Here is a 12,159-nt window from a genome sequence, read left to right as displayed (position 1 = left end):
CTCTGCACATTTTGTGAGAGATGCTAGTGAGGCTTGTCCTCTTAGTCTTTTAGTCTTATCTTATGAGAATTTGAGAGCTCTCAAGTGGTGACTTCCTACACTTATCTTGGAGTCATTTCATCATCCAAGTGGCGTGCTCATCATCTCAAACTCCATTTCTCATAAGCTTCCTTTTCCTTCATCTTTTCCTTCCATTGTCATTCCATTCTATTCATAAACATGTTCTTATTTTGCTTCCTTATGTTTATTCGGTTTTTTTACATTTTGTTCTTGTTTTCCTTATGTAATTTCGCACCATATCTTGTCATGATCTTCACCATACAATTTTGTTTTCCTTTTGCCTTTGTGAATGAACCTTCACATCTACTTAACCACTTGGTTAAGGTAATGTCCAGTGAAGATTTTCCTTAGGTTTTCACTCATTAATTGCCTTAAAATCTCAATCATAAATCTAAAGTGTCACCTAAATGAACAATCCTAAAATCAACTCACATCAATGTATAAATATTATTACTTCTTTAACTTACCCCTCGTCTATGCGGGAAGTGTGTTCATTTTTTGGGCATGCAAGTTTTTATCAAAGGTTTATAAAAGATTTTAGTCAAATAGCTCGCCCTCTATTCAACCTATTTCAGAAAGATGTATTGTTTGATGATAATTGAAAGAAGGATTTTGAATAGTTGAAGAAAAGACTTACCACTGCGCCCATTCTGCAGCCTTCGAACTGGGAAATACATTTTGAAATCATGTGTGATGCCTCAAATTACGCATTAGTTGTTGTTCTCTTTTAGAAAGTAAGTGTCCTCATGTCATTGTTTACGCTTCTAGAACTCTTGATGCAAACTGGGTAATTACATTATAACTGAAAAGGTGATGCTAGCCATTGTGATTGCTTTAGATAAATTCAAGTCACATTTGTTTGGTTCCAAAATTCTTGTGTTTACTGATCATTCTGCACTAAAGTATTTTTTTGAAAGATACCAAGCTCAAACTCATAAGATGGATTTTGTTATTACAAGAATTTGATATGGAAATAAAGGATAGAAAAGGACACATAAATCAAGTTGTTGATCACCTTAGCCGAATTGAAGGGACAGTGAATCTCTTATCAGTTAGTGATAATTTTCCTTATGAATGTTTATATGCTTTGAACACTAAAGTTCCATGGTTTGTTGATATTGTAAATTATTTAGTTTATTCTATTTTACCTTTTCATTTTTAAAAATCCCAAATAGACAAATTGAAATTTGATGCTAAATATTACACTTTGGATTATGCATATTTGGGGAAGTTTTGTGTTGATCAGATTATCAGACGATGTGTGCATAACTATGAGTCTCAAGAAATTCTACATTATTGTCATGATACCTTGGTAGGAGGAGACTCTGGACCTCAAAGAAAAACAAGAAGAGTGTTACATAGTGGTTTATTTTGGCCTACCATATCAAATATGCATAAAATTTTGTTAAACAATGTGGGAAATGCCAGAAAGCAAATGGTGCCTTAACAAGGAAGAAGGAAATGCCACAATAACCCATAATTTTATGTGAAGTATTTATTATTGATTATGTTTCTAGATGGGTGGAAACTTAGGCCACCAAGACTAATGATTCTAAAACTGTTGAAACTTTTCTCAAGACTAATATTTTGTGTAGGTTTGGTGTGCCCAAAGCCATAATCAATGACCAAGGAAGTCATTTATGCAATCATGTCCTTGCAACTTTGTTTCAAAAATATGGAGTTAATCATATAATTTTTACTCCCTATCATTCACAGATGAATGGACAAACTAAAGTTTTCAATAGGGAAGTGAAAAATTTGTTCCAAAAACTAGTACAACTAAACAAAAAGAATTGGAGTAATCTAATGGAAGAAGCATTATGGGTTTTATAGAACTATGTATAGAACACCTTTAGGAATGTCTCCATATAGGGAAGTTTTTGGTAAATCATGATGATCCTGCCGATTGACCTAGCGCAAAAGCGATGCCTCGTCACGATCTTCCTCACCAGCTTTGACACCACGTGCCCTTCAAGTCCACACCACAGATTGTCTCTCTGAGAACCTGAAAACACAAGATGGCGCATCTGCGGCCGGTGGCGCTCCGACGCTCAAGTCAGTAACAAGAACACCTAAAAACTGAGAGAAAACTATGCTCTGTAGAACCGTACTAAAGTGCACTCAACCCAAAACAATGAGCCGTAATGAACGTACCTCTGCAAATTCTGTTAAGTTTACCTTTATACCTAGGTTTTTTCTCTCTCCAGGCAGTTACACTTTAGACGCGTGGCTCGCATCCAACCCTGCACGTGTCATCATCTAGGCTGGGATAACAGGTAGTACCCAACCCTACACGTGTCATCATCTGAGCTAGGATAACTTGAGCGTCATTTCTGTGTAGCATCCAACCCTACACGTGTCGTCATCTGGGTTGGGGTAACTGGTAGTACCCAACCCTACACATGTCATCATCTGGGCTGGGGTAACTTGAGCGTCTTTTCTATGTAGTAACCAGTCGCGCAGCCAAGTCTCCTATTCAAGGAGTAATCTAGCACGTAACACGCTCTGGAACACCACCCGACAAGGCGAGTATCGGATGCAACAAAGTTCACCATCTTTGTGATATCGCTTGTCGCAAGTGCCACCCTCCTTATTGCTACGCCATGCAAGTTCCAGCTGAGGAAACCTTGCCACCAACGAATGTCCACTCTGGGAATCCCGTCGTTGATGAGCAAGTTGTTCCCTCCAACTCAGTCGACCTTCACGCCCCATGTTGGCGTAACAATCATCTTACTGAACTTACACGCTTGAACTTACTCGTCTGAGCCTCCAACAGCTTTAACTAAGTTTACTGGGAAACCCGACGATGTGCCCCTTGCGGTGATGTCAGATCACCTGATCTTCCATTATCTAACACGTCGATGACACACAAACCCGGCGACAACCGACTATGTACACTGCAGAGCGCCACTTCCACGAACGACGACTATGCTCACTTCTGAACCATTCATCTTTCTCTTGTCCACGTGTCCTGCTGAGCACGCCCCACATAGTCACTTGCTAGACACGTCATCACACCCGATGACCTGGTCGATACACATGACATCTTCTAGTAAAAGAGGAACACAAAGCATATTGATTGGGTTGTGAATAAGCTGGAAAGGAAATAAAATTACAATTACAGGAGCTGGAATAAATTATATTAGAAGTCTAAGAAAATTCAAAAATATATAAGGAAAAAATGAAGAAATTTCATGATATGAAAATGTTGAGAAATTTTTTTACAGGTCAGATTCTATATAATCCAAGAGTAAATCCTATTGTTGGTAAGCTTAGGCCCAAATGGGAAAGACCTTTTGTTGTTACTAAAATTTTACCTTTTGGTGCAGTAGAAATTTCATACAAAGCTATCAATAGAAAATTTAAAGTCAATGGGAATAAATTGAATATTTTTCAACAAAATAAACCAATAACAAATAAAGACAACATGGACACAACAAACTTGGATATTGCACAACCAATGCTTGAAGAAGATGGAATTACATAGCAAATCATTTTAAATTATTCTGAACAAGTCTTCTCTTTCTTTTACCTTTACTCCTTTCTACATTGAGGACAATGTTTGTTTCAAGAGGGAGAGTTTTACTGAGTCTTGTTTCTTTCTTTTATTAATATTTTGTTTTGTTTGTGTTTTTACCCTTTTAATTCTACCTGACTGTAAATAATGTGTATAATTTTTATATAATAGGTTGATTTTAATTGTTTTTGTTAAAAGCTTGAACTTTAAGTTTTTCTATTTAGTATTTTTGTTTTGTAAATAAAAATCATTGTTTTCAAACCTAATTTTTCATTCATTAGTTTTAGTTAGAAGTTTTGGACCTGATTGAATTGTTTTTTGGTAGAGATGGTGAGTTTTTCATGAAAGATTAATCTTTGAATTAGTTTTCGTAATGAACCTTAGTGAGATTTGAGATTAATCCTTTCTTGTGTGATTCACTCATGATTGTAAGTATTCCAAAATTTGAGCTGACTCTCTTTGATATTGTTCTTGTAAATGCACTTTTGAAATGATTTAGGTCATTCTTAATTTTAGCTACTTAGCCAAAATTTTCGTACCTTGTATCATTCATCCTTATATACCCCTTTTGAGCTTTATAACCTTTTCTTTGATGATTTTTAATTCATTACAAGCCTTGAAACCTGAAAATTCGTGATAAACCTAGCCTGGAGTTTTGAGGAGCTTCGGAATCATCTTGGGATTTTGTTAAAAGATAAGTGTGAGGGTGTTACCTTGAGCTTTATGAGAAATAAATGAATGTGAAATTGTGTTGAATTGAAAAGATGATTTGGAAAGTAGTTTGAAAAAAGAGAAAAATATGAGAAATTAGAATTTGAAAGAAGAAGGTATGGTGTGAAAAAAATAGAAAAATATAAAAAAAAAAGTGAAAGTGAAAAGGAGGAATTATAGTCTATAAGCAAAACAGGAAGTTTCCTACTTGTTCTTTGAGTCCAGTTTCCCATGATTCTTCAAATACTCTAAGTTGCTTTAGCCTTGGACACTTTAATTTATCCTACCTTTACATTGTCCACATTACAAGCTATATAAAAGTCCTTCTTATTTTGAGTCACATGTGCTTTAATTATTGGAAATTATAGGCTTTTAAAGCCTGTGGTAATGCTTATGTTCATGATGTGGCTTGAGTGAAAACATCAACCTAAACACTTGAGAGAATGAGTGATATACATACCTTGATGAGGCACCAATTCTGGTTCATAATTTAATATGATTGAAATTCTTCTTGACTTTGGTGCTTGAAATATGTCTTGACCTTTGACCTTTGAAACTTTGATTTATGAAACTTTTATGAATCTTTTCTTTTGCTCACAATTTTCACATTCTATATAGTTATTTGAAAAACATAAGAATTTTCTTGTCTAGTTTCTTTTCACATTCTATATAGTTATTTGAAAAACATAAGAATTTTCTTGTCTAGTTTCTTTTGTTTTGCTTAAGAGTGCAAAAAGCTTAAGTGTGGGGGTGTGATTACTCTTAATTTTTTTGTTTTTCTTTGGATTAATTGCATTTCCTTAAGGGTTCTTTTTATCTTATTTTCAGTTTTTAGATTAGATTTGAATTTTCGGTGAAATATAAGTTTCCCAAAAATGATCTAAAAATGATTTCTTATAGCATTTTTTTTAATTTGTATTAAGTAATGTTTTGACGTTTTGCAATATTGATTTGATACTAAAATTGACTTAGGAAACATGAAAGAGGCTACTAAATAAGAAAAGTTGTAGACCAGAAGCTTAACTAAAGAGAACATGTGGGAAACCTGCAATAGACGGTCCATAATGTCTGAAAAGGAAAAATGTAGAAGTTAGTTAAAAGCTTAACTGGGAATTGGGGGTTGTTGAATGTAAAATCTGAAACCCATTCCAAAGTGGAAACTCTATATATAGAGGGGATAACAAATAGATAGATGGAATTTAGTAGTTTAGAAGTTTTAGTTTAGTTTTTTGTTTTCAGTTTGTCTATTTTCATATGTTTCGAGTTCAATCTATTCATGTTCTTATTCTTCTTCCTTTTCTTCTTCTATGACATTTCATTTGATTTCAATGATATTCTTGAAAATGAATTTGATTATGAAAATGCGTAATAGTGATTCTAAAATCATGACAGACGATGATCTTTATTTTAGTGTTTTCTCTTCAAAATCTTTTTAAGAATTATGTTTCAATTGGAAATGGTTTTTAAGAACATTAAATTGATTCAAGATATGTTCTTCATTATCAAGGATTCCATATTTAGGCTCCTTGCTTTTGAAGTTGAACAACACTAAATCATGATTTTGGGTGTCTATTTTTAATTCTAGAATTGTGTTTTCTTTCTTCTTTTTTGAATGTTTACTTGACTCGTTCATTTACAATTTTACCAATTACATTTGAAATTTATATTCCAGTTTCATTTTAGTACATTCTAAATCAGTTTCAATTTACATTTTAGTCATGCTCTATTTCACATTCACAAGTTTTACTTTTTCACAATTTACATTTTCTATAATTTACTTACAACCTTGTATATTTCAGTTCTTCTATGGAAACTAGTGGATAATTGTTTCGTCGACTCCTCTATGGAAACTAGTGTTCCCAATGTAACCACTATCTTGTTGAAACATTATGTGTTCCATTTAGATAATGATATTCCTCTACATCGAACCCATACCTGCTTATAATCAGTAATTGTTTGTTCTGTCCTTGGCGTGATTGTCTCAAAGATGGATTCTACTAAGTCTCTCTTATCATTTATGATGTTTTGCATATTAGATTCATTTTTTGTGGTTAGTAGAACACAATTGCCACTGAGGTATCAAAGTCTAATGAAGCTAAACCTGATCAAGATAAAATTTTCCTTCAAGTTGTTGTTGTTTTGTGGTAACCATTCATTGTGATCCTCATTAATATTAAATTTTATAGTGTATCCCTGGTTTGATTGATCCTGATGTTTCTATTCAGTTACGACCTTGGTTTCCTTCTTTACTGCTTGTGCATAAGACTTGGAACTATCTTTCCTTCTCCGAGCCTTCTGATATAGTGGTCTTTGATTCCATATCCCCGCACTTTTTGACTCTTCACTTCTAGCATATTTTGGTCTATTAACATGTGATTTTATGTTTTTGAAATAGATTGCATCTAGCTACTTCTCAAGTTCTTATATATTTGACACCCTCGAAAATATGATAAAACTGAACCTCTAGTTCCTACCATTAAGTATTCGGGAGATGAACACCTTTATAACTCTCCTCCATCTTTGGAAGACATTCCACATATCATACTCTCCATATCGAGAAGTGTGTTCGTCCCCTTCCTTCTCATATTCTCCATCTTCTAGCTGGAAAATGATGTCTTATTTGTACCTAACATGTGATTTTTTTTCAAATTCACATTTTGTCTCTCTCTACATTCTTTCTTCCTCTTGTACATAGTGAAATATTAACTCATTGAGGGAGATTTTTTCCTTCCCCCCTACCCAATAAAAATAACAACAATTTTTTTCTCTTCCAAACAACTTACTTCTTAATCTTTACTTTGATTAGTTTGTCCTTTCTTTTCTTCTTTGTTTTTACATACAGTGTGGTAAATCAAAAGATTATAATAATTAAGAGTGAATGAATCTACTTGAAATTTGATTGTAAAAGTCCTGAGAATGAAATATACAATAAAAAAATCATTAAATAGAAACTAATTGTAGAAATAAAAAATAAATAGTTATTATATTGACTAAATTATACTATTTTAGAGACTAAAAAATAATTGGTATCTAAAGTAGTTTCTATTATTAATAAAGTTTATAAACTAGTTTTTAAATTGTTATCTAATTAGATACAAATGTTTTAACTATCAATTAATTTAAATTCTAAAGTTGGTAGTTAAAACATTAGTAGCTAATTAGATGCTACTTTATAAACTAATTTATAAATTTTATTAATAATAGAAATTACTATTGATACCAATAATTTTTTTAGTATTTAAAATAGTATATAATTTAATAAATATGGTGACTAATTATTTTTTCTCTGCAATTGATTTATATTTAATAATTTTTTTTAGTGTGATATTTGTTGTCAAAGAAAATAATTATTTTTTTAATTAAGACGTCTCTCGACTAATAGTTAAAATGAATGTTTCAAAACACTTATATATGCATTAGATCCTCTTCAACAAATACTATTTCACATGTAAGAATTTGAGGATGAAACATCTAAATCTTTAAGGAACATAGTAATGAACCTACTTACATATAGTAGATTTTTTTTAGAAAAAGGAAGGTAATTTAAAGAAAAAGTATTATTATTTAAAGCATAGTTTATTTAGCTTAAAAAGTAAAAAAAAAAAAAAAAAGGTTTGAATTCATGGTATTGTATAAATTATTTTTGGAATGGACGTAAAAGATGAAGCAAGAAGATGAGATGATTGCTGCCCTGCGTGGATCTGAAAAGGTGGATCATATATACTGATGGTGATGATTCATTATTGACGTATATGGTAAAATGTGTCTATTATTAATTAACTGATACGTGATGGGGGCTGATTCTATATACATATATATCATCTTCTGCGTCTGTCTTGCATGCATTAAGACAAAAAGCCACGACATTTCTCATTGCATTTTGATTGCTAGTATATCATGTTAATCTGTGAGTTGTGAGCAGCAGCATAAAGAAATGTGAACTAGTTTTTGTTGCTTTTGTGTTGTGAAGTTTCTTTCATATTTTTGTTTTTCACTTCCACTTGCAGGGAGTCTCTGACCTCAACCTGTCTCAGGTGTTGGTGTTTGTGTTCCTTGGTCACTTTCTTGAGGTTAAAAAGAAGCAGAGAGTTGTGTTGTGTTGTGTGTGGGTGTCTATAATCTAACACTGTCCCATGTGTTAACCCTTTCAATATTCACAGAGGTGCACATGATGAAGATGTCAGAGAGGGAAAAATTCACATTAGCTTTGTTCCTGTTACTTCAATAAAAACAGACTTGTAGAAGAGAATAAGATTTTTGTATAGATATGATATGTGAGTGAGGAAGGTTGAGTTTGAGAAAGGAGTGGGTCGAAAGCAAATGAAATTGGTTATTAAAATTGATTAAGAAAAGAATGAATTTAGCATGATGGTAGGAATGGTGGTTGAGAGAAGAGGTGAGTTTTTGGTTGGAGGTTTTGGCACCCTCAAAGCAAATGTAGGAAGAATAAGAAACAGAGGAAGGCACACTTGAGAGCCGTTTTGTTCCCCAGAAATGAAAGCGGGGACCATCTTATATTATTGTGGCTATTTAAAACTTTTATTCTTTCCCATTTCAGGCGCAAACCTAGTTTACTCTAACTACAATACCTAGATCTATCTATTTATTGGTTCCTACCAAATTCTCTTATAGCCCCAATCCTTGGACATCCCAAAATCACCCATGCTCCTCTCCCCCTATTTCTAGCTTTTGAGATTACAAATGCACCACATCTCTTTCTTACCCTAACTGGAACAAAACACATCCCAACACTTTTCCCATTTATAACACCAACTCCTCTTTCATTTTCCTTTTTCATTTCAACTTTTTTATTCACTGCTATTTTTAAACAAAATATCACTATTTTCAAATTGGTATTCGAAATTGGTACAATTGGTGTCAATTAAACAACCGCTTTATTTATATATGAAATCTCTCCGTATTGCCACGCCACCCGGCCCCTACTGACTTGATTGATTGATAGAAGCTCAGAAGTTGAAAGCTGTTTGTCAAAATATATAAATAATACATTAAGGAAGATATTTTCTAATGCATAATTAATTTTCACCTCACTTTCTTCATATTTATTATAATTTTTAATTATACACAACTAACTGTTAGTTTTATACCGTGGATGAGCTAAAATGCTACTAACCTTTTTTTTGTCAATGAGTTTTATTGCTTCAACGTTATTCATGTTGACATTGTGTACTTGTTTTTACTATTATTTATTTTATATGCATGTATGTTAAAAATATTTTAAACTTTTCAATGCAAATAAATAAACAAACGCGGAAAGTAAATGTCTACACTTTCTAGCCTTATCTCTTTTTTTTTCTGTACTACTGACTTTTATGACATTAAATCGAAAAATTATTAGACTTTTTTCGCGCAGGTTATAATGTATTAGATGAGAGAAAACTATTTCAATCTTATTTCCTGCACTTAAAAGATAAAACATTGTGCACATATAGTAACGATAGAATTAAAATTATTGTTATTATTTTATAAACAATAAAAAAACAAAATATTGTTTTAATTAAAAATTAGGAAATAAAATAAATAAGAAACGTTCTTTTAAATCAATGTGGTTTAAAAAATTTCATAATTGTACTTGCTGTTTTATTTAGTAGAACTGTTGTGGTTTATTTGGCAGAGTCTTCAATCTTTTCCATAAACCTCTTTTGCTGTTCCTTCTTCTCCCCTTTCAACTCCTCCTTCATTCTTCTGCGGCACACACACAGAGATTCACTTAATTCCTTCATTTGAATTCCATACTTGAACCACGACACACTTGTACTACAAAGTTGTATCATATTCAGATTGTTTACTTAACAATAAATGATACATAGAACTTCATTATCTTTTATATCACCATATCATTTATAATAAGACTTGTAGTTATTTTGTTCTCAGTAAATATCATTTGACATTTTAGACGTTCCCATGAGGTCATTGGTGGTTGTGTAGAAATGAAATTTTAGCATTGGTGTGCATATATAAAAGGAAAAAGAGGAGTGATGGTTTGAGAAAGGAAGAAAAGAAAGTTGTAGTAGTATGTATGTATGTATTATTATGATGGGAAAAGGGTAAAAGGTGTAAGTGACGCGCTGAAAAGTAGAGTGAGGAATGTGCATAATTTGAAATGTCTGGTCATCTTTGGTCACCATCATCACTGCCTACTGCCAAACTTTGTCCTGTTTCGGCACAACAGCCTCCTCTCCTTCATTTAACCCTCGGTTCTTCACCATTCTCCAACCCACGCCCACTTTCTCTCACTTACTAGGCTACCACATAACTCTGAGTTCCTCGAGCTTTTCTGGATACAAATACCTGATTACCTCATCCATCTCTAAGCTTTACCCAGGAATCATTCCACTTCCACCAATTACTGCTCCCTCCTTACCCCAACCAAACTACACTCACTCCACTTTTTCTAATCTCACACTCACTCCCTTCCTTACTCCAAACCCTCTCTCACCCTCCCCACAATGGAACCCACCTACTCCTCCACCTCCACCTCTCATCTGTCACTGCCCCGCTTCCTGTCCTCCGCCTCCACCTCCACCTCTCTACTTTCCACCAACACCCATTCTTTCTTTCTCTGCATGATATAAATATATACATATTATATGTAAACCCTTTTCACTTCTCCAGTTAATATCACTACTGCATATCGTCCATATCAATATTATTATTATTATTATTATAAGACAAAAACCCTAGTCCTTGCTACCTCACTACCAAACTACCATCATACTACCAAGATCTAAAGCAGATCCAAGGGTTTAAAGAAAAAGGGCTTGAGGGATATATATCAGATCAGATCCATGGATTTGGTTTCGGAATCAGCAAGCCCCAGGTACAAGATGGAGACCCCCACCTCCAATCCAACCACTGGAACCTCGGCAGTCTCCTCTCCTTCATCCGGAAGCAACAGTGGGAGCACTACTCCCAGCCGTTACGAGAACCAAAAACGCCGAGACTGGAACACTTTCTGCCAGTACCTAAGGAACCACCGTCCACCACTCTCGTTGGCCCTGTGCAGCGGCGCGCACGTGCTCGAATTCCTCCACTACCTCGACCAGTTCGGGAAGACCAAGGTTCACAACCACCCTTGCCCGTTCTTCGGTCTTCCCAACCCTCCCGCGCCATGTCCCTGCCCGCTCCGCCAAGCGTGGGGCAGCCTTGATGCCCTCATAGGCCGCCTCCGCGCCGCCTACGAGGAAAACGGCGGCCGCCCGGAGACCAACCCCTTCGGTGCACGCGCCGTCAGGATTTACCTGCGCGATGTTCGTGATTTTCAGGCGAAGGCGAGAGGTGTTAGCTACGAGAAGAAAAGGAAGAGGCCCAAGTCCAAGCTCACTCCCGCTCCTACTTAACCACCTTTAAAGAGAGGCTTCCTACCAATGTTTCACCACAGGTATCAAACATCAATCGTTTCTATATTCTATGGTGTGTTTATTTTGCTTTGCCTTTTGTCCTTTGTATGTTGATCTTTATTATTGGTTTAGTAAACCGAGTGGCGGATGTTTTGTGCTGCTTTTTTGCAATTTTAAGGTGCTTTTGTCTCTTCGAAGACGTGCTTCGTCCTCTAGATTCTTGAGATGATGCCCTTGAAATTGTTCTCGCTTCTTGAGTCGGGGGAAGTAGATAGTGGAAGTTAAGAGACACCACCTCTCTGCGTCAACTACTACTAGAAGATATGTTATCATATTTGTACTCAAGTTAATATATATATATATATATATATATATCTCAGTCATCATGTTCATCTAGTGTATATTTATGAAGCATGCACTTTAATCTCTCTACTCTGTAAGTGAGAGCCGTTTTGAAAATATTTATTGCCTTTACAGGGGATTAATTAATTGGGTGTGGGTATTGAATAA

General features: G+C 34.5%; 1 protein-coding gene across 2 annotated transcripts; it reads left to right on the top strand.

Moving 5' to 3' along the window:
• Positions 1–10,420: 10,420 nt before the first annotated feature.
• On the top strand, positions 10,421–12,159 carry LOC137817297 (protein LIGHT-DEPENDENT SHORT HYPOCOTYLS 4-like). Of its 2 annotated transcripts, none has more exons than XM_068620548.1 (2): positions 10,421–11,690; positions 11,782–12,159. In XM_068620548.1, the coding sequence occupies exon 1, from the start codon at positions 11,098–11,100 to the stop codon at positions 11,647–11,649; it is 552 nt and encodes a 183-aa protein (XP_068476649.1). In that variant the 5' UTR covers positions 10,421–11,097; the 3' UTR covers positions 11,650–11,690; positions 11,782–12,159. The 2 variants fall into 2 exon arrangements, with proteins under 2 accessions (XP_068476649.1, XP_068476648.1); XM_068620547.1 differs by having other exon boundaries at positions 10,428–11,690; positions 11,828–12,159.

Source organism: Phaseolus vulgaris, unplaced genomic scaffold (assembly GCF_000499845.2).
Source record: "Phaseolus vulgaris cultivar G19833 unplaced genomic scaffold, P. vulgaris v2.0 scaffold_29, whole genome shotgun sequence".
NCBI classification, from domain to species: domain Eukaryota; kingdom Viridiplantae; phylum Streptophyta; class Magnoliopsida; order Fabales; family Fabaceae; genus Phaseolus; species Phaseolus vulgaris.
This window is presented reverse-complemented; position numbering and strand designations above follow the sequence as displayed.